This window comes from Rhipicephalus sanguineus, chromosome 2 (assembly GCF_013339695.2).
Source record: "Rhipicephalus sanguineus isolate Rsan-2018 chromosome 2, BIME_Rsan_1.4, whole genome shotgun sequence".
In the NCBI taxonomy this organism is placed as follows: domain Eukaryota; kingdom Metazoa; phylum Arthropoda; class Arachnida; order Ixodida; family Ixodidae; genus Rhipicephalus; species Rhipicephalus sanguineus.
The window spans coordinates 22,185,526-22,207,371 of NC_051177.1; the positions used below are offsets into that span (position 1 = coordinate 22,185,526).

At 45.8% G+C, this 21,846-nt stretch overlaps 1 protein-coding gene across 3 annotated transcripts in view; it reads right to left on the reverse strand.

The window, feature by feature from the left end:
• The window catches only part of LOC119382504 (THO complex subunit 2), a 112,120-nt gene that overhangs the window by 1,518 nt on the left and 88,756 nt on the right, over positions 1-21,846 (reverse strand). For all 3 annotated transcript variants that reach the window (XM_037650215.2, XM_049412222.1, XM_049412221.1), the window contains 4 exons: positions 17,358-17,535; positions 16,448-16,581; positions 2,349-2,666; positions 1,487-1,664 (listed from right to left, as the gene is read on the reverse strand). In XM_037650215.2, the coding sequence (XP_037506143.1) occupies positions 1,487-1,664; positions 2,349-2,666; positions 16,448-16,581; positions 17,358-17,535 (808 nt within the window). The remainder of the gene's footprint in view (positions 1-1,486; positions 1,665-2,348; positions 2,667-16,447; positions 16,582-17,357; positions 17,536-21,846) is intronic.

Sequence of the window (21,846 nt, forward strand, 5' to 3'; positions counted from 1 at the left end):
AACGGCAAAATATTTAGTGGTACAGAATTTTATTTCAATTCTTACGAGCAGCACGAAAATTGGCGCGCTCAGCCGCGATCTAGTCGATGGATAGAAACGCGGAGCTTAGGACGGCCTCATCCACAGAAATGTAATCAACGTATGTGATTTTTTTAACACCAACAGCTGTAGGCATGAAAGAACTAAGCACACGCAATCACGACCGGCGCGGCGAGTCCGACCGCGAACCACATGCACGACCGTGCGAGCTCCAACCAGCTCGAACTCCTCCCGCTCTCCGACAAATAACGATGATGATGAGTCTACGCCAACGCGATGGCAGAAGTGAATGCCAATCTCGAAGGCCTTGCTTTCGCAAGCAATTACGTCATACACGCCATGTTTGTGCAATACAAGTCTCAAAGGCTATGCTTTTGTCAATAGTAAATGCCAATCTCGAAGGCCTTGCTTTCGCGAGCAGTTACGTCATAGACGCCATCTTTGCAATTTGAATCTCGAAGGCCATGCTTTTGTTTGCATCAATTGAAAGATTCTGTTGCTTGCGCCTCTCATGCGGCTAATATTACGGTCAAACGAGGCCAAGCTGCGTGAAAATGCACCATGGCGGCTCTCTTTGGTAGTCACTCGGTCGGCTCCGAGCGCACTTCGCGACGTATCATACGGGAACGGTCTGACAGTTACGACGTAACAGCGGAGTTCCCAATACATTGTATCCTATGGGATCTATGCCGGGACCGGCGGAAAACGACGTAACAGCCGGGAAAACGCAGCAGTGAGGAACGTAACAGCGGGGTTCTACTGTATATGGGGAAAAAAAAGACTGCAGAGCTATTGGTTTGGTAAACTTTGTGCCTCAACAAAAAGCTAGCTTAGCAATTGTGAAAAGGACCATTTCACTTGCACGCTGTACCAACACGTAAAGTGCAAAGCATTTTACATGGAACTTTAAATCTTTACGGTCTGAAACCTTCACAACTTTCTGGAAGTCTTGGTGCGAAAATATTTTGCCACTTTTGAGCACCGTTAAAGAAAAGCCACAACTGCGCAAGAAAAACAAGTCAGATGTTCCTTTTTGCAGTTGATACTGTGCCTGCCTTTCAGCTATGTTATATGGGCAGCGTGTGGTGCCTAACAGCGGACCGCTGCAGCCATACTGCGTTGTTGGGAGGGGCCGGACAATGGACTGCAAGGAGTTAATACAACTAGCTGCAGAAGTATTGTTCGCACAGCTTACAAAACAGCCAAGGGACCAGTGCTGTTGCTAATTACAAAGCACTCCCCCAGCCATCCCACAAAACTTACCAGTCTGAAAGGACTACATACATATTATGCAATAGTGGGCAGATTTCTTAACACAGTGTTTACCAATTCACCGCAGCACCTACCTTCTACTGCATATTTTTTAAAGAGATTCCTTTCAGCTATTTCAGACATTTCTCTGAGTGTTCCAAACAATTCTCAAGGCTCACAGAGTCAAGAAGGATATTGTTTCTTGTCGTCACGATCTGCTCTCCGCTCCCCACGCATTTTTGGTGACACCTCTTCCTGGAGAGAGGAGAGTGGCTGGTCATGAGGCATTCCTGGGAAGGACTGCGCATCCCTCACCCTCCTATAGCGATCCTTCTCCTTGATGTCCTCGCCATTGCGCTTGCTTGAGCTTTTGGCTGGATAGACAGTGGGCACAAAAACTTCATTGCAAGTGTACTCATACTTTCAATGATTGGAGGCATACAGACACTGAATCAGTAGATTTTGAATTGAATATAATATTCAATCACGAAAAGAAACAAAATATTGAATATCAGATAACTTAAGACGTGGTCTCATGCTTACAAATAGATTGTAATGTACAAGAAAAGCAGCTGCAGTACATGTTCACGATAATGTCGCCAGCCATCAACTGTTGTAAGATTGAATTGCTACAATATGGCTGTCTCTTAATAAAAATAACAAAATTAGTATGCCAGGGTTACTCTCACATGAAGCTTTCATATGAAGGCGTTGAAAAAATGTTTATCAACATGATTTCTACAAAATGAGATCAGGCATTTCTGATAATTTCTTTCTCTTCCTTCCGATGTTGATGAAATCGTGCACAATGAAGGTTTTATGTACTTAGAGAGCTTCATAAAGCTCTCCTATATAGCTTGGAATGTTTTACTTAAACATTTCTTTAACAAAGGAAGCCAAACAAAGTCTTTATGCCCAACGGGTTCTGTATGTTATTACCTTATCATTAAGGTCACAACGGCTGGTACATTATGCGACTAGATGTCACACCCAATTCTAGAGACTTACTCCGAAATCTATACCTATTGGAATATGGCACGATACAATGGTTTGCATACCGGAGGGACCATCCTCGTCCTTCTTGCGCTTGCCTTCGGGTGCGCTCTCCTCCGAGTGGTCTCGCTTACGGCTGCCCTTCTTGATCTTGGCCTTGTCCCCGTCATGCAGGTCCTTAGGGTGGGCCCACTTCTCCGAAGAGCGCAGATCCTCACCGCCCGAGGCCACCTTGAGATCGTCCGCTACCTTGGGGCTCTGCTGGGAGGAGCCACCACCACGGCTACCAGTGCCGGCCCGTGGGCTGCCCCCTACCTTGCCACTGGTGCCACCACTCGAGGCGACACTGTTGCCCACAGTGTCCAGCCGTCGACGCTTGTGCTCTGCAAGCAGAGAGCGGACAAATGAGGGACACAGCAGCAACAAGAAACGTTCAGCCACAGATGTCAAAACGTAATGATGACAACGCACATGCCAGGTTAAAACAGACGTAGGTTAATTTCCACTTTTCGATTCTCATCAATCAGCTAAAAATGTGGACGATTGACGCGAACTTTCCGAGGGTGCCGTTCTTAATGAGATCCGAAAACTAAGTCTGTCTGAATAAAATTGGAACTCTTTTAATTCGCATGACGCTACCATAGGGCAGAGACAAAAGATAATATGACACACATCACTGTGCTATACTCGCGGACATAGTTCGGCAAAAAAGTGTGGAGCTCACTCAGACTCACTCATGAAATATATTTTGCTCTTAGGGCTCACTCGGACTCAGACTCACCAAAAATTTTCTCAAACGGACTCAATCGGACTTAGACTCACTAAAATGTTCAACCGGACTCACTCGGACTCAAACTCACCAAAATATTACTCACCCAGACTCAGACACGCGGCTCGATCTGAGTCTGAGTGAGTCGACTCATGAATCCGTTAGCGTATATCATTGGCTTTTTCGATGATTGCGTCAATGCTCCAAACTCGCATATCGCATAATCGGTGGTCTATTTGGCGCCTTTTGATCTCGTACCTTTAAATATGAGTTATCAGTAGTTGCAATCCAGTAAGGACATTTTTTATTAAGAAGGATGCCTCACACATCAGGTATTTTTATAAAGAAGTACCTGCGAAACAGTTTGCGGGGGGATGTCACGGCACTTCCCCCTCCCCTCCGTAACTCACACCTCCGATCAATACATATTGAGCTGGCGTACGAACGCTAGTGCATTGAAGTATGTATAAGTCGGCATGAGTACTATAAACGTGAGCCGACATAGGGCTGATAGTAAAGCTGAAGTTGAGTAGACAGAACCATAGGTCGGCAAAAAAGGTGGAGCTCACTCAGACAATATATTTTGCCCTACGGACTCCCTCGGACATACACTCACCAAAATTTTCCTCAACCAGACTCCCTCGGTCAGAGACTCACTAAAATGTTTCTTAACCGGACTCACTTGAACTCAAGCTCACTAAAATATTACTCACCTGGACTCACTCAGACTTATGGCTCAATCCGAGTCTGAGTGAGTAGATTCATGAGTTTGTCGACCTATGCTCGCGGACAACTTTTCTTGGCAATGAAGGGAAGGCTACAGAGCCGAGCTACGTGGTAGAGCGACCGCCCCGGATAGGCGTTGGTCCCGGGTTCGATCCCCGGACCAGGACGAATTTTTCGGCAACTAAGAGGCCTTATTTCTGAGAAATCCGTATGGATTTCCTTGTGGCTTCGTGCTACAAACGGGTGGTTGTCTATTTTCCCTTTCTTAACCCTTCCGCCACCTTGCGGGTTTCCGCAGAACTGATTTGCAGTATGTGCTACCGCTGAAGAATATACTACAGTATAACCTTGTTACAACAGACCTGTTTACAACAGACACTCAGATACTACATAACAATTCGGAGCGTTATGCCGACTTCCATATTTGTTCCATTGATTGCACTTTATTTAAAATGGATTCTGGTACAATGGACATTCGAATATAATTGACTAAAATGTTAGGCCAGCAAGGTGATCAGTACTCCTTTACATTCAATAACTGCCGACTTCAAAAAAACATCGCTTAGCACACTTTCGGGATGGGAACAGCGTGCCATGGATATCGACGCGTACCGATTTAAGAGCAAAGGCCGCCGATCTCTGGTCTGTCAATGATCAGCTATGCCTAGCTGTAACGACAAAAAAACGGCACACAGCGTGCATGGCATTGAGTTTTGGGACGCTGACGCGCGAAATTGCTTGCCGCTGCCACCGCTTCTCTGAGCGGTCGCTGCGCGGCGAGCTTGGCCGGGGGGGGGGGTCCACTGCCGATGTGCAAAATGCCCATCCACGGTTCTGAGGAGCAAGCGGGCGATGTGATTCGTTGCTTGCGACGAAGGGCATTGCGGCTTCTTCGCTTTCACATGTCCGCTAGTGCGATGTTCTTGCTCGCAAAGTTCGGATTCGTCTCGTACATTGGCACCGTGAGCGGAGTTGGACCTAGCCACGACATCGAGTAGAAAGCTCGGTTGCGATGTGCATGGCCGCGGTGCCCGATGTTTCAAAGTACGTCATGCCCGATCGCAAGTACAAAGAGTTGTCCCGCGGTGGTCTTCGTCATCAGCTCTGAAGTGCTGATAAGCAGAACCTGTAACAGCAGGTCCAACGAGTCCATGCTATTACAGTCTGCGATGTTCGTGATGAGTGCGGCGCGCTATCGTAGTCTTTATGATTGAGCTTCCGCTTGTAGCTGCCAAACTGAAGTGTAATAACATTCGAAGTTATCGTCAACCCGTGAACACAGAATGAATGCGAACGCGTCACTAAGTAGCACAATTTTCGACAGCCATGACTTTGCAATGCACAAGCAGCAGACAACGCTCCCGAAGCGAGCTGTCAGGTGCTGGAGCAACATGGCAGAAGCAGCCAATAGGAGGCCTCGAATTGAACTTCAAACGTGCTTTTTATATGCTTGAATGGAGGAGCTAGCTGAAACGGAGAACTTGAACATGGAGAAATGCTTTTTATGACGAGCCCAAAACGGTGGCATCTGGTTGCGCCGTTGCCGAGCTAAAATTTTGAAAAATGCTGTTTTCTTTCTTTTTTATTGTGATAGCAATTATATGGACAGTCTCGGCTGATTTTTGCCATCGCCGCCGTCGCCGCCGTCATGCGCCGTATATGTATACGTGTATATATATATATATATATATAGAAAAGCCACAAAGAAAAATAATTCAGAAATACTTTCCGACGCATGGAATCGAACGGCCGACCTCTTGCTCCGAAACGCGCGGCGTTAGACGGCTAAGCCATGGAGAGTAGCGTCTTTCAACATGCTAACGGCGAGCTATTTACATCCACCATTTACTTCAGCGTGCTTTCTTACTCACCAGCGAGATGGCGCTATGTGCGCGCTTTAAAGGTCGTCACCCCGCTCCTGCGAACGCCGAGGCTCTTCGCCCTACAGAGCGTGGTCGCCTTCGTGCGCTTATCTCAAGAAAAGAAGGGGGCGGCCGAGGGGTGGAGCGGGGAGTTGTATGTCTTGTGCTTTCCCCGCGATGTCCGCGCTGAAGTCACGTGTACGAAGGTCACTCCGCTCGCTGCAGCGGCCGTGTTTGCGAAAGGAGCATGCTGTTCAAACAGAAATAAGTAACAACTGCGACATTTAGTTCGCGCTCATCTTGTGTGTACCTGTTTGTTCGTTTCGTGCGTCCTGCTTTATGTTCTAGCAGTGCGCTTCAAGTATCGAGCTGTGACGCATGATAGTTCGCGCTCGTCCTGTGCGCGTTCTTTTCGTGCGTCCTTTGGGCTCGAGCGACGCGCTGGCAATTTCGAGCTGCTTTCCGTTCTTTGCGTTACATTCCAATTTGTTGCTACTGCATTCATGGCTTCGCCGTTGCTGCGAAACTGTGACTTTTTGCTATTTCCGAAATTTTCGCCAAATCAGCAGACGCAAAAATATTTTTACAGCACTTCTATGCAGTTTTCAGTGAAGATATTTTGGAATCGGGTAGAAAGAGGGCTACAGAAACTGAAAATGTGATTTTCCACAAATCCCTTTTTTTTTGATCCCCCATTGAGAATAAATCAATTCTCTGACCATGTTTGTGACATAACTTTTTCTGGCTATAACAGACCCATTCAGTGTTTACGTAATAGTCTGTTGTAACAGTACTTGGATTTTACATACTCCCTTTACAACAGACCAAAATCCCCTTCACTATGAAGGTCTGTTGTAATGAGGTTATACTGTCCCACAATTGCATGCGTGTTTTGTGTATGAGAATAGAAAAACAACATTATTTTCTACGGGACACTGTTTGAAAAGTGGATCAGCACGCACCAAGGAGATATTTTATTTTTTTTTTACTTTATGCAGTTTCATTTGAAGTTTTTGCACGCGTGAAAACATCGCACCTTTTACGTGCACCTCAGAGTCAAAACGGCATCTGAGTCTCCAGGTGAGCTCTCGTCACCCTCCTGCTTTTCCGACGACTTGCCGAAGGAGCTTGTGATGAATTGCACTAACACATGGCTGTTTAAGCCTGTGATGGCCACTCGAATAATCAAACGGCCATCACAGGAGATACGAAAGGTTCACAAACCAAAACTAAGTACGAAACGCACGCTGAACCAGACTACTTCCCGGAGCAGTACCGTAAAAACCCGCATATAGCTCGGACCCGCATATAGTCCGGGGTGTAATTCGGGGATAGCAAACGTGAGAAAAAAAGTTTTCACCCGAATATAGTCCGAGGAAAATGGAAAAAATGCATTTATTGGCATTTCATTCATCGTCGTCGTCGGACGCACTCTCTTCCGAAGCTCCCTTGTCGGAAATGTTCTCCCACAGCACATCATCCTCAGTGCCATCAAGCGCGTTGGAGATGGAGCACTTTTTGAAGGCGCGGCAAACGAGCGCCTCTGGAATGCAGGCCCAAGCCTCGACTATCCACGAGCAGAGCATCGCTGGCGAGGCCCGTTTCAGCCGTCCGGCAGGGGTCACTTCTGGTTCTCCGGACCTCATCCACTCCACGTACAGGCGCTTGACATGGTCCTTAAATGGCTTATTAAGGCACACATCAAGCGGCTGCAGCTGTGATGTCATCCCTCCCGGGATGACGACGAGCTCGGTGCGGGAGTCGCGCAGCAGTCGCTTTACGGAGTCGGCCAGGTGACACCGAAACGCGTCGAGCACAAGCATCGAAGGGAGCCCCAGCAGTGCTCCGGGCCGTCGACACCACACGGACTTTATCCAGTCAAGGACTAACGATTCGTCCATCCACCCCTTGTCCTGGCAGCGGACGACGACATTTTTCGGGAACTTCTCCCCCTTCGGCAGCGTCTTTCGTTTGAACACCACGTAGGGTGGCAGCTTGCGACCGTCAGCCGTGCAGGATAACATTACAGTCACCCGCGTTTTTTCGTTTCCAGTCGACCGCACGATAACTTGCCTGGAGCCTTTTTGATGCACCGTCAGCGCCGAGGGCATATCCAGGTAGACCGGCGTCTGATCCGCGTTGTCGATCTGGCCCAGCTGAAAGGGGACTGCCTTTCGCAACGCAATTATGTACCTTTGAAAAGCCACGAGGTGCTCTTCGTAGCTCTCTGGTAGCTTCTGGGAGATCGACGTACGCCGACGTAGGGAGAACCCAGCGCGGCGCATGAAGCGAGACACCCTATGCTTGCTCGCTTTGAAATCCTCCGGCTGAATGCCTTTGTCTCGAGCAATCTCCCTTGCCTTCGCTTGTAGCAGCTCGATGTTGACAGCGAGATGTGCAGCTCGCTGCTCCCGCACAAAGTCTGTGAGTTCTCGTTCCACGTCAGGAAATGCTCCATTTTTTGGTCCGCGGAAACTTTTTCGCTGGCCGCTGCATGCAAAGAGGGCTTCCTTCTGCTTCCGCCAACCGCGAATGCTCCGCTCGTTGACTCCGAACTGCCGCTCCGCGGCACAGTTGCCGATGGTTTCGGCAGCAGCGATAACTTTTCTTTTAAAAGCAGCAGAGTACTGCCTGCGCGGTCCTGACATGGCGTAAAATCACAGGAGCAAAATCGAGGCCGTCGTTATGGGCACCAAGTTGAAGCAAAGGCCACTGACCAACTGACCAGTTAAGACTAACGCCGCTAACACTACCTAGCGCAGAAGCGCGCAGACAGCTGATGATGATGATAGCACCGCGCTATGCCGAAACCGAAACTGAATTTGGGCCGAAAATTCTTGGGACCCGCATATAGTACGGGGCCGAAATTTCGCACCCTAAAATCTAGAAAAAAACCCCGGGCTATACGCGGGTTTTTACGGTACATGTGCAGTAACTCCACCCCAGTAGCCTTTCCTTCATTGCCAAGAAAAGTTGTCCGCGAGTATAGAATTGTTGTTTTTCCCCATGTATGCTATTTTTTTCCCCTCTCTGTCGTCTCCCATTCGTTCGTTGCATGGATGGGCTTTTAATTAAATCTTGCGGTCGTGGTCGGTTGCATCATCTTAATCTTCGAGTCATCTTAGGCGAATGCATAAGGAACCATGCGAGTTTTCTCAATGACGGTGGATGGATGGATGCAAAGAGCATCCCCTTTATAACGAGGTGGTGACCTGCGCTCCACCAAGCTCATGATTTTATTATTATTATTACTATTATTATTATTATTATTATTATTACATTTCAGCCTAATCTTGTCTAGCTGAATTAAGTTTCTTTTGCTATAAAAAAAAAACCTTACAAATTCGCAGCCCGACTTTCTGCGCCTTACTACAGATGAACCTTGGTTTTCCTGCTATGTTTTTTTGCCTTCTGCCTACTTTTCCTCTACCATTGCTGCAGTCCTCTCTCACTTATTCCTATCGCTGACCTCTTTACCTTACCAATGGTGTCCCTAAAACCCAAGGCTTCATATGGGCTAGTGTCCTAACATACACCCGGCTGTATGCTGTATACCTTCACATTCAAGTGAAACATGCTCCATCGTTTCCTTACCTTCCCCACGCATGTGCATTTCTCTTTTTTTGCTGAATCTCTCTTCATAACTTCATAGGCTTGTGTGAATATTCGAGCAGTTCGAATATTCGAACGAATCACTCCGAAACAAATTACTCTGAAACAAATTTAAATGATTCTAAATTTCGAAGTATTCGAACTGAACGAATAGGCATATATATAAACTGCATGTAACCCCCTGTAAAGGTGGTTTCACTGCAGTGCAGGGGTGCTATACCGTGAATACACCTGTCCAGAGGAAATCCGCACTGCCGCAAAGGTTAAATGAACAAATTACCCTCACATCGATTAATCATTTTTTAAGTTTAAAAGCTCATTATAATGGTTTATATGCTCTAAGTAAAGTAAATTTTAAAACAACGCATTTAACAGGTGATCACTTGCATTCTACCGAAAGTGAAATCCTGCTGCCATTCAAAGTTGCATCCACTTCCCTTTGAACCAAAAAGAATGACATTTGCACATGCTTTGTTTCAATTTAAAAAAATATTGTGCAGGTTAGTTGGGTCATGACAAATAAGCTCATTTTTCTTGGTAATATGTGATACATACTATTCGAATTCGATTCGAAATTATTCGACCAAATCTCTATTTGCTTCGAACCTAAAATTTACTGTTCACACAAACCTAGTTCTAAGGCAACCCATCATAAAATTTATTCTTGCTCATTTCGTTTACCCTTTCGGTACTTACTCAGAGCCGGTTTTCTTTCCATCACTGCTATCGAATAAATATTTTCAGAGTCTCTGACTTTTCGTTAACCTCTCTTTGTTACGATATCGCTTTCACTGCCAGTTGTATACTTGCTGAGGACTCTCCTGTTTTTTTTTTCTTAACTGTAAGACAACACTCTTCCTATACTAGTGCCGGAACACTTTCAATCACTATCTGCTCTTTCATGTTATTCAGTCTCTCTTCGAAACTAATTTTCAAACTGCTGATGTCGCTTCCGATTTTAGTGCCACCAAACGTCTGCGTGTCTTAGAGTGAAGCATAGTCCGTACCTTACGATTATATTACACTGCGCTATTTTGAGGCGTAGGGCAAAATGTAGTGTAATAAAAAGAAATTTTGCAGGGTAAAGCAGGGTAATTTTGACTGTGACGTAGGGTATTTTCAAGAAATTGGTTGGCAACACTGGTCAACTCACTTCAAACATTTATGTAATGTTGAATTCCAATGGTGGAGTCGGAACAAGTTTTCTGCTCATTTTGGAGCAGGTGCATTCCAACGACAGAGCGAGAGCGGAAATCAAGCATTCCAATGAGAGAGCCGGAAGGAATTCAGAGCGGCAGTCACTCTGTGGAGCAGGGAAAGTTGCTCCGCTAAAATCGGTGGAGCGGGCCGGAACTCTGTGACGCCCTTTAACAAGTTTAACACGAAAGTGTTTTATGCCGGGGCCCACCAAGGCTTCAGTGACGTATTTCCGTCACGGAAATGACGTCGAAAAAATGTACACGATCAGATGGCAAAGAATAAAAGCTCCGTCAACCGGCATCGAACCCACGACCGCTCAGTCCGCAGCAACAGATGCCGGGCGCGCTATCCACTGCGCCACGGTCACAGACTGTGGAGGCTTTACAAACGCGCCTTTTATATCTACCACTCTCCCGGTCGGCGGGGTGGTGTTGCCCTCTGGATGCGGTAAAGTAAAGTGATTCATCATTACTATGGCCTCCGCGATTAGTACTGCAACGCGTTACACGTTTGTCCCATTTGGCGCGTTTTGAATAGAAGTGCAATTCTGTCAATGCCTTAACACGCCGCGAGGTGGCGACCTTAACCGAAGCGTCGTAAGCGTCGTAAAAGCGTCCGCCTCGCTCATAGCATCACGCTAATAAAACCAAAAATAGCTCTGTGACGCGCGCCTGCCTCACCTGGCTGTAACACCGTGTTCCCCGCCTACGCGCTCGCCCCGAGAAAAATTGCGGCCGGGCTGCCGGGGCAGCACGACGCCTTTGCGTTTCCCTCTAGTGCGGCCGTGGTGTTCAATCACATTTTAACATGCCACAGGATAGTGACACAGTTCTGCGTCAAGTATGCGACGCTCTTCTGGCTATCACAACTCTTTCTCTGATTAAGTTTTCACCGTTAACTACTACAGCTACCACAAGGGATTGTTTAATCATTTAACATGGTCGTTAGTCGTCGGGATGGAGATGTAACACTAATCGTCAAAGTGGGTGCATCCATGTTAAACGGTGCTATAGCTGTCAGACATCAATATAAATTGTGCAAACTCTCTTATATCAATGTACAGTAAATATTCAGTTACTTCTATAAGGGCACGTTTTACTTTCGTGTTATTCCGATTTCTATGACGGAGGGATCAACCATGTTTTTTTTGTTTTTTTTGCTGCTTGAAGGGTGCCGCAGGTAGTCGTGTGTTTTGGCGGCAATGGCGAACGATATGGATGGCTGGGAAAATTGTGCAGCATTGGTTGTGCTAATTGACAGCGACAGCACCCAGTCAGAAAGCTCCGGGTCCTGCACGAGCGAGAATTGCACAGAATTCAACTGCGGAAGGGAATAACCACACAAAAGGTGTCCTGACCCGTCAACCGAAAGATAGAACTTCCACTTCCACCTGGCTCCCGCAGCGCGGGTTGTGTTCCAATGATGGATTTGGAGGCGCTGCTCCACGCAAGAGTTGAGCAGAGTTTGTCGGCTGCTCTGACTATGCCATTGGAATTCAACATAACAGAAAAAAAAAACCCAAGTGATTTTATTACCGCATGAGGGATGACTAACGCGAGGCTCCAGCGAAACTAAATTGTCCAAAGCTGCCCGAGTGTCCAGTGAGCTGACGTTATGGTGCAAAAGGTCCAACGCGTCCATAACCACCCTTGCAGTAGGCAATGCTTGCCATGGTGAATCTGATTCAATAAAGCGTCCTCATCAAGACGCAATCTAGCGAAGATAATGTGGGCTCACATGCTCCCCTCATATAACCGTGTGCGTATTCCTTGTGTCTCTTTGTGTGTGTATGCTACCTGCTCAACAGCGCCAACAGTCTTACTCAACATTGATGCATAGCTTACAGTCTCCCCAATGATCGCTGATCGCTTGTATCTGATCTGGTATCTGATCGCTTGCTGTGCGAATTCCATGAGTGACGCAAGGGCTATGACACAGAATTCATATTTCTCCGTTTTGATGATGTCACAGCTGCACATCATTGGGGAGGCACACCTCCGGGGTGTGCTCACTGTAGAGATTTCGACATATCCAAAGTCCGGTGCCAGAAGTTTTTGAGAGATAAGAAGTAGGGGTGTGCGAATATTCGAAATTTCGAATATTTTTCCAATAGTGTTTGCTATTCGATTCAATTCGCACTGGAATTTTACTATTCGAACTTCCCAAATACAAATACAGTCAACGTCCAATTGAAAGTGACCGCTTCAGATATTCAATATGCTTCACCTTATTACACTCTCGTATTGCGGCAAAGCTGCCTTACAAGCTCCGTTACGGTCGAACTTTGCCAAGACAGTCAATGTCCGATTGGAAGTGGTCCCCAGATTTTTCAATATGCTTCACCTCATCACACCGCGGTATTGCGGCAAAGCTGCCTTTCAAGCTCCATTACGGTCGAACTTTTTCAAGACAAAGTCAACGTCCGATTAAAAGCGGTCCCTAGAGTTTCAATATGCTTCACCTCATTACACTCTCGTATTGCGGCAAAGCTGCCTTACAAGCTCCGTTACGGTCGAACTTTGCCAAGAGACAGTCAACGTCCGATTGGAAGTGGTCCCCAGATTTTCAATATGCTTCACCCCATCACATTGCGGTATTGCGGCAAAGCTGCCTTCAAGCTCCATTACGGTCGAACTTTTCCAAGACACAGTCAACGTCCGATTAAAAGCGGTCCCTAGGGTTTCAATATGCTTCACCTCATCACACGCCGATATTGCGGCAAAGCTGCCTTTCAAGCTCTGCTACGGTCGCAAATGTATCAACTCAAGAAAACGCTGGTTCCAATATGGAGATGAAAGATGTGGCAGAGGTGGGGGATCAATTAATGCTGTTTTGGACGTGAAATTTGGGCAGGAAGTCCGAAAGATCGGAAGCCGAAGCTCTTTAGCATCCAAAATTTCAGATGAATCGACGTCTATGAGGAAGATTTCGAACTCAGGACTTGAAGGGAGCACACCCTTGTCCACCACATCAGTTGGGCTTTTACAGAAGTTGAAAGAGGAGGAGAGGCTGAGGAAATGGCATCTTTGCCTATCACGTGTAAAGTGCTGTCGGCAACACTTTGGTTGCATCAAATCTACATGAATACAATTCGGCCTCTACATTGCCTCATTCTTAATAGGACAACTATGAAACACCACCCCGTCAGTGCTTCATCAACCTAGCGAAAAGAAACACTTTCATGTTGCTATCTCATAAGAATATGCTTAGTAATCCTCTCTAACTTCTTTTTCTGCAATTTCGCTTAGAAGTATTCGAAAAATATTCTAGAAATACAGTCAAATCCTGCTCTAACGAATACCGCTACGACATTTCTGCCAGAACGAATAATTTTCAATGCCCCGTCAGCCACCCAGGGAAAACAATGCGAAAAATGTCCCGTCACAACGAATACTTTTTCTGGGTATTTCCGCTTGAACGAAGTTTTCGCGAGCGCCACCACATAAGGAAAAGGAGCTTGCCTAGGATTGCCGTGAAATCTCGCTAAAAACTTGACTATTTCTCGTTGCCAGAGCCGTGCGGCCGCATCGCAAGACCTGTGTCTTCATCGGAGACATGCTTTCTGCCACCACACACACATCCCTGTAAATTATTCGCCATTGAGATGCACGGCGTCAGATCGTCCATCCGCCATGATGCTGCCGGCAGGTTTGATGTGCGTGCGGGCCGCGGAAGAATCGTTCTTCAAGAACTCCCACCAAAACAAAACTGCTGCTTGTCGTCACAAGCCCTGCAATTGTGAATGACATCCGCGGCGTTTTGAAGGCACACGCGCGGCCAGCGCGCACCTAGTGCAAGCGTAACTACATTGTGCCGCGAACGCTGCGAACACAAATAGGGTCGTGTCGACGCGATCATGGGCGACCACGAAAGTACGCGCGCATCCAACGTACGCGCACCGACTCAAAGCAATGCTGCGGTCAAAACCGCGGTAGACGCGATAACAGATAGCAACGACGCAGTTCTGAAGATTGAAAACGGAACTACCGTTTACCGCAACCGCTGCGCAGAAAACTGCAGTCGCTATCAGCGATAGCGAATCCACTTCAAGTACGCAGCTAACACACCGGACGAAAGATTAAAGGCAATAAAGTAGGGGTGTGCGAATATTCGAAATTTCGAATATTTTTCGAATAGTGTCTGCTATTCGATTCGATTCGCACTGAAATTTTACTATTCGAACTATTCGAACTTCCCAAAGACAAATGCAGTCAACGTCCGGTTGAAAGTGACCCCTTCAGATTTTCAATATGCTTCACCTCATTACACTCTCGTATTGCGGCAAAGCTGCCTTTCAAGCTCCGTTACGGTCAAACTTAGCCAAGAGACAAAGTCCGGTTGGAAGTGGTCCCTAGATTTTCAATATGCTTCACCTCATCACACCCCTGTATTGCGGCAAAGCTGCCTTTCAAGCTCCGCTACGGTCGCAAATGTATTAACTCAAGAAAACGCTGGTTCCAATATGGAGATGAAAGATGTGGCAGAGTTGGGGGCTCAATTAATGCTGTTTTGGACCTGAAATTTGGGCAGGAAGTTTGAAAAATCGGACGCCGAAGCTTTTTAGCATCCAAAATTTCAGATGTTCTTATATATCGACGTCTACGAGGCAGATTTGGAACTCCGGACTTGAAGGGAGCACACCATTGTCCGCCACATCAGTTGGCCTTCCACAGAAGTTGAAAGAGAAGGAGAGGCTGAGGAAATGGCATCTCTGCCTCTCACGTGTAAAGTGTTGTCGGCAACACTTTGGTTGCACCAGCCTCCACATTGCCTCATTCTTGATAAGAAAGACAACTATGAAATATGACCCCACCAGCGCTTCATCAACCTAGCGAAAAGAAACACTTTCATGTTGCTATCTCACATGAACATACTTAGGGATTCTCTGCAACTTTTTCTGTAATTTCACTTCGAATTATTCGAAAAATGTTTGAGAAATATTCGAAAATTATTCGAAATTATTCGATTCGATTCGCACTCAATCTTTATTATTCGAATTCGCTTCGCACCCAAAATTTTGCTATTCGCACAGCTCTACAATAAAGTCATAAAACGGCACGAAGCATTTCGGCTTTCCTTTCGCTCGCTTATGACTGTGGTAGTGCAGAGCTTCGGCACTTCCGTTTTCAGTTAGACTCTAGCGAACTTTGGCACGTTCCTTCGCGGCGCTACGCGCTCGGCACGCTTCGAGGGTAGCCTGCATATAGTATTTGCTCGTGTATAAGCCACATGTATAACGTGCGTATTGACGCAAAGCTGCCTTCCTTGCATTACCGTGAAGCCAATTTGCTCACCGAAATTCGCTTATAATCCGCACGAGTTCAGCACTAAATTTTCTGTATATTTTGTGCGTGTTATACGCGAGAAAATACATTCACTCGGTGTGCGGCCAAGTAAGTCCAAGTTAACGAGTGTTAAATGCAAAGGACAATGCATGTGCTTGCCGGGACCAAAGGACGAGTCATGATCATCAGATCTTCCCAACTTTTGTGGTCTATAGATGAAATTTCACTGCAACAAAATTCCGTGACAACGAACTTTTTCGCGTGTCCCGTCAATTTCGTTGAACGGGATTTGACTGTATTCGAGAAATATTTGAAAAATATTCGATTCGATTAGCACTCACACTTAAACATTCGAATTCGCTTCGCACCCAAAATTTTGCTATTTACAGAGCTCTAATAAGTGATATATACGTGAACTTTGCACCGTGACTGGAAAATGTTTAGACTTAGCCCATATTTCGAGATACTGGAGTTTGAATTAACACGTGTTCACTGTACTAACCATCGTTCCCACAGCCGCTGAGCAATCACAACATCAAAGCTTTCCTTAGAAATTTTTGTAGAAAGCTCTACAAATGGATTATCGGTATGCCAGCTACATCCCTCTATTGTGGGCAGGTTCAATCCTGCCAGCCTCCACAGGAAAAATACAAAGTGAGGATCAAAGGAGGGAGACAACTGGAAGGAATTTAAAAGAAAGTATCACTGACCTTCACTAGCTTCTAACCAGTGGTCGTCCTTAGAAAGTCGTGGGTCGTCATGCTGCAAGGAGGCGCTCTTCCGCTCTGCAGATGTGCCAGCAACCTTGTCATGACTGTCAATGCTGCTCTCCTTGTTTGTCGACCTAATGGAAAGGAGGAAATGGAGTAGCAACAATTTATTACAGCCATCTTCAAGCATATGTCATGAGCTTTCCAAGACAAGTGTTGGATCCGTGTCCATACTTCTGGCACTTAAAGCACCTTCTTGGGTTTGGTACACAGGTGGACTTTACAATGAACGAATGCAGCTTTTGCAGCATCTGGTAGAGTGGAGCGATTAAATGCCAAGACGATATGGGGTGTCAACACCTCCTCGCCATTCCGCCTTATAGTGATGTGACAGATGGTGACAACACTTTGGTCTCTGAAGCCTTTGAGGAGGTCAGATTCTGTTTCGCACATCAGATCATATTCTCATATAACTCCTTGGACTGTGTTCAGACTGCACGGTCTTGCAGACGCACGGTCTTCGCTTTAACGATTAACCATGGAATCTCTGCAGGACTTGGAATGAAGTTTTCCATCCATCCATCTTCACGCAGAGTACCACATCCAGACTTCAGCTTAATGACTCAAATTAAGCGCCAAAGATTGTTTGCAAAGGTGCATGGCAGACTTGCACCTACCATACAATCTGGCAAACCAGAAACCACAAGCCTACTAAGTGTTTCTTATGACAGCGAAGCTGCAAGTGACACCAACTTCCAGGAACCAGACAAAGGTGACATTAAAATTTAACCTAAAAATGGATTATACTGGAAGTGAAGTTATTCAATTTATCTACAGCGCAATGTATGGTAAAGCTTGCAAGTGTTCGAGTTTTCAGATGCCAAGTAAAGAACAACATTTAGATGCCTACCGGCTGGACTCCCGTCGGGCGGTAGATGAGCTTGTTTTGGATGATGAGGTATTGCTGCTGCTACTGTTTACCCCGGACCCCATAGCGTTGACAGTGGCAGATTTGGACGCCCCTGTCCCAGGCTGTGGCGATGCTCTTGCCAAGACCTCTGCTTTTCTCTCCCTTTGAGCGTCCCCACCTAAGACATCACAGAAAGAAGGGGAAAAAACAGCATTCTGTGATGAGAATGAATGCAGTCCAATGACAGATGCGGGCAAGAAAGAAATGCTCAGCAACTGTGACATGTTACCACAAATTCCTCAGCAGTGAGCTCATGGCTTTCAGAGGGTTCGTCCGAAAGAAACAAGTCACAACCTGTAACTGCACATCGCAAACGACATTGTACGCTGTCGATTGCCACTGCTTTAACCTTATCTAAAACTACATATATCAGGGTTTGTACAGGCTTTGAAGGTAAAAATTTGAGGGTTTTTAGGGACTTTCAAGACCCAAAAAAAGTTTTTCATGAACACATTCCAATGTTCTATATGGTACAATTTATGACAAAGTTCCTTTTAATCTAAACCATGTTACAAAAGCTCCCAAGGCATACAATACCTTGGCTTCTATGACTAAATTATGGGCACTGCTTATGGCATATAAAATTTATAAATCCAAAGACCATGTTGCAGTTGCACGATCGAATTCAATTTTGCAGTGTCACATTGTTCAGCATGGAGCTGCCTGCTGCTGTATTCAAACACCCAATAACTCATCTTGTCCCTCTTAAGCGTAGACTCTCCCATTTATGAGATGGCAAACACTTTCCTACATAGTCTGCATCTTGCTGTGAACATAAGTAAATTCGCATACATTTTTATTTCTCTCAGGGCTGCAGCCACGTCACCGACAGCTCTGAATGATAGTGAGCAAAGTTTTCAGAAGTCGACAATCATACTGGTAGTCTTAATCATACGGTGCATGCATGCGTGTGTAATTAAGGGACAAAAAAATGCTATGTCCTGTAAAACGAAGTGGCTCCTTTCATCTCTTAGATGCTTTTCTGCACGACACTGATGTACTGCCGCGAAGTTGACTTATTAACCCTTCCAGATGCCACCTATGAAGAACTGTCTGTAAATGCGTCAAATCGATACAATGTTACTTCAAGGCACTCGATATTATATTCTAACAAAAATAATGTCATAATATGTTCATTTATATGTGTTGTAGTAATCATTCCTAATTTATTCTGAAGTCATTCATGCCTTGCTTTTGCATAAATAAAATCAAATCTCAGGTAGAAATATAGTGCAAATTCGTTTTCGGTTACGTCCATGTTGAACAAAGAAAAATTATACTTTTGACGTGGGTCGCGGCAAGCGGCACATCGAACGACTTGTCAAATATGGTAGTGCCTTCAGCAAAGTGATTATACGCAACAGTATACTGCAAAATGAAGTTAAATGAAGACCAATTTACTATGCAGGAGGTTCAATTCATCCAAAGCTGAATGTAATGTGCTCTCCCTTAGCCCCCAGTCGACACAAATAGCAAAAACAAGTGGTGTACGCAATTGTGTACATAGTGTATCAAAGGGTTAAAGGGACACTAAAGGCAAATAATCAGAATGAAAGCTCAACGTATGACAGCTTCTAAACCAGCAATATTATCAACAGCAGTGCTCTACTTACAGAGAAATTAAGCTAAATGAATCACATGATGAGCGCCACGAGTGGGACATTTTCGAAGTGATCCCGATGATAAGAGTCTGCCTACAATAAATCACTAGTAATCAAACTAGAACCTTCCGTGCATCAAAAGACATAATAAAATGCTGTTTGTTCGTTTCCGTTTGATTAATGGAAAAAAGAACCTCTGTGGCATTGCCATGGGGAACGGCACACGTGGTTCAAAGGTTCTATTTTCGCCGAACTGCGCTTCGCCCGGCGCCCTGCTTCGCTCACGCGGTCGCGTCTCAGTGGTAGTTTTGGGATCGCGTACTGCCGCGTGTGTTTTGCGCACTCGTGAAAGTCACTCTGACAGAAAGTTCGACAAAATGCCGCATGCAACGACGCCGGCACTACGAGCCCTCAGCAGCATATCGCGTTCATGGGGCTCATGTCGCTGAATTGGAGCCCAGTGTCGCGAGCCAATGTCTCGTTGTCAAGTTCTCTGCCCACATCCATTGCGGAGATTGCGGCAAGCTTCGATGGCTTCGATGGCCTTTGTTGCTGCTGTGGGTCCGGGTACTTTCGCTTTGCTGCTACTAGTGTCGGCGGCCGCGCAGTAAAGGCGGGCAACGTTGGGCACGGCAGCAGTGATGTATGAAAGTCTGATTTCAGGCGGGTGATTTGAAGTGCGCTAACGCGATGCGGACCACGTGATTTCATTTCAAAATAAGCACTTCCTTGGCATAAAAGTAGCACTACGAGGTTTCTGGACCGCTATTTCAACCATTAACGTCGACTTAACATTTGCCTTTAGTGTCCGTTTAAGAACTGCTCACTGCATGATTGACATTGCAAAAACTAAAATAAACTATTGTGCCCATGACACTTCGTTTGTGGTGCCTAAAACAATAGCCGTATAGTAGGCTTGTGCTGAAGTACGACGCAGGAAAAATAAATCACTGGTCTATTTACGTGTTATCGCGAGCCGGTGCTGGGCAGTACCGAAGATACATGTACCTTAGATACTATCTTAGATACTCTTTCGGTATCTTGTATATGTATCTCGATACGTCTCGCAAGACGTGTATCAGTATCTGTATTTCCGATACATTGAAGAATGTATCGTGTATCTTAAGATACAAGATACTGCGATCATACCACCACCGTGCGAAACAATAAAGGTTGGCTGAACGCCGCTTCTCAAGCCGATACTGCTGCGACTAAGTCACCAGAATAAAACTAAAGGCAGTGACATCATTTTATTTTTCCACCGCAGTCTTCCCGCGAGGATAGGCGATCAGCTCTGAGCGTCCCTATTGGTGGAGCAGAGTCACGTGGTGGCACTCACGTAGTCTCCACAGACAAGCACGCGAACGTACGCCCAGACACCTGTTGTTTTATCACTTTTTTTAGTTTAGTTGTGTCAGTGCCATGGCGCTTGGCACTGAGCCACTGTCCTGTGCCGCGTACTCCATTGCGCGCGGCGTCATTCGCACACATTCTGATGCCACTGTAGCGTCATCATCGATGTTTCGCTTGCGTGGTGCATCGTTATGAAGTCTGAAGAATGCAAGCATGGGGGGGGGGGTGTTGCTTTGCGTCTAGAGGCTTTCACACGTCGGCGATTTGAAGGATGTCGTGAATGTGAGCTTGACTTACATGCACTGAGATTAACTCATATGAAAATAATATTCCAAGAGCTATAACACCACCGCTACCGATGCTGGAATTAACAGAACAAGCATTCCCCCAAACAACCGCTGTCTTTGCGTACGTTTCTTTCTCTTGTATTCAAAGAGTTTTTAAAATCATAATTTGATTGTTAGCAGAAGTTCTTTCTTAGATGTCCTTTTCCATTCCGCACAATACCTATGTCTCTATATTGTTTTTTCTGCTCTGCTTACTGCAATATGCCTTTAACGTGCTGCCAAGGTAAGCTCTCTGCTTTATTTTTACTTTGAGCTGTCTGCATCATTTCTGCTACTCTTTACATACGTATAGGTAGTCCACTTGCATTTACTGTTATGTAAAGGCGACGTTGAGAGCAAACATATAATAATCCGGGCGCGCCTGGCGTATACAGTAACAAAAATCCAAAAATCCTGCTTACTACTAAATAAAATCGTGAAACTGAGTTCCTATATTACAATAACGCAAATTATTGGAGCCATTTTAAACATGTTAGGAAAGGCATTCGAGAAGCATTGTTATACCAGATGCTCCATGTACGGCGTGAGTGTCCCAACGAGCCGTTTTACGCTATTTTCCATAGGCACTGAAGTTTATTGTCATAGACCGCCGCGGTGGTCTAGTGGTTGTGGTGCGTGACTGCTGACCTGAAGGTCGCGGCGGCTGCATTCCGATGGAGGGAAAATACTAGAGGCCCGTATGCTTATATTTAAGTTTTAGAACACCAGGTGGTCAAAATTTTCGGAGCCCTCCATTACAGCGTCTCTCATAATCATATATAGTGGTTTTGGGACGCCAAAAGCAACAATAATTATTAGCTCTTGGGGTGGTGCCTGTATGGTGTTTCTATGCTAATTCGCTGTGTTTGATACGGAACCGCTTTTCTATTTTACTTGGACATATTTGTGTTCCTTGTTTAGGCTTCCTTAAATTCTTTCACTGTTACTAATCACCAGGTAATCGGAGCTATAAGTGGTATTATTCTGAATAGTGGAGGCGTCCTGTGGCGCTTTGTGCAACTGTACGATACCTCTGAAACATTTCAGGGTGGCACGTGTTCTTGGTGACGTACACCTGTCCGGTGATCCGTTATTGCGAAAACCATAATACGTTTACCGCAAGGTTGAACTCCACAGTGGTATTTGCAC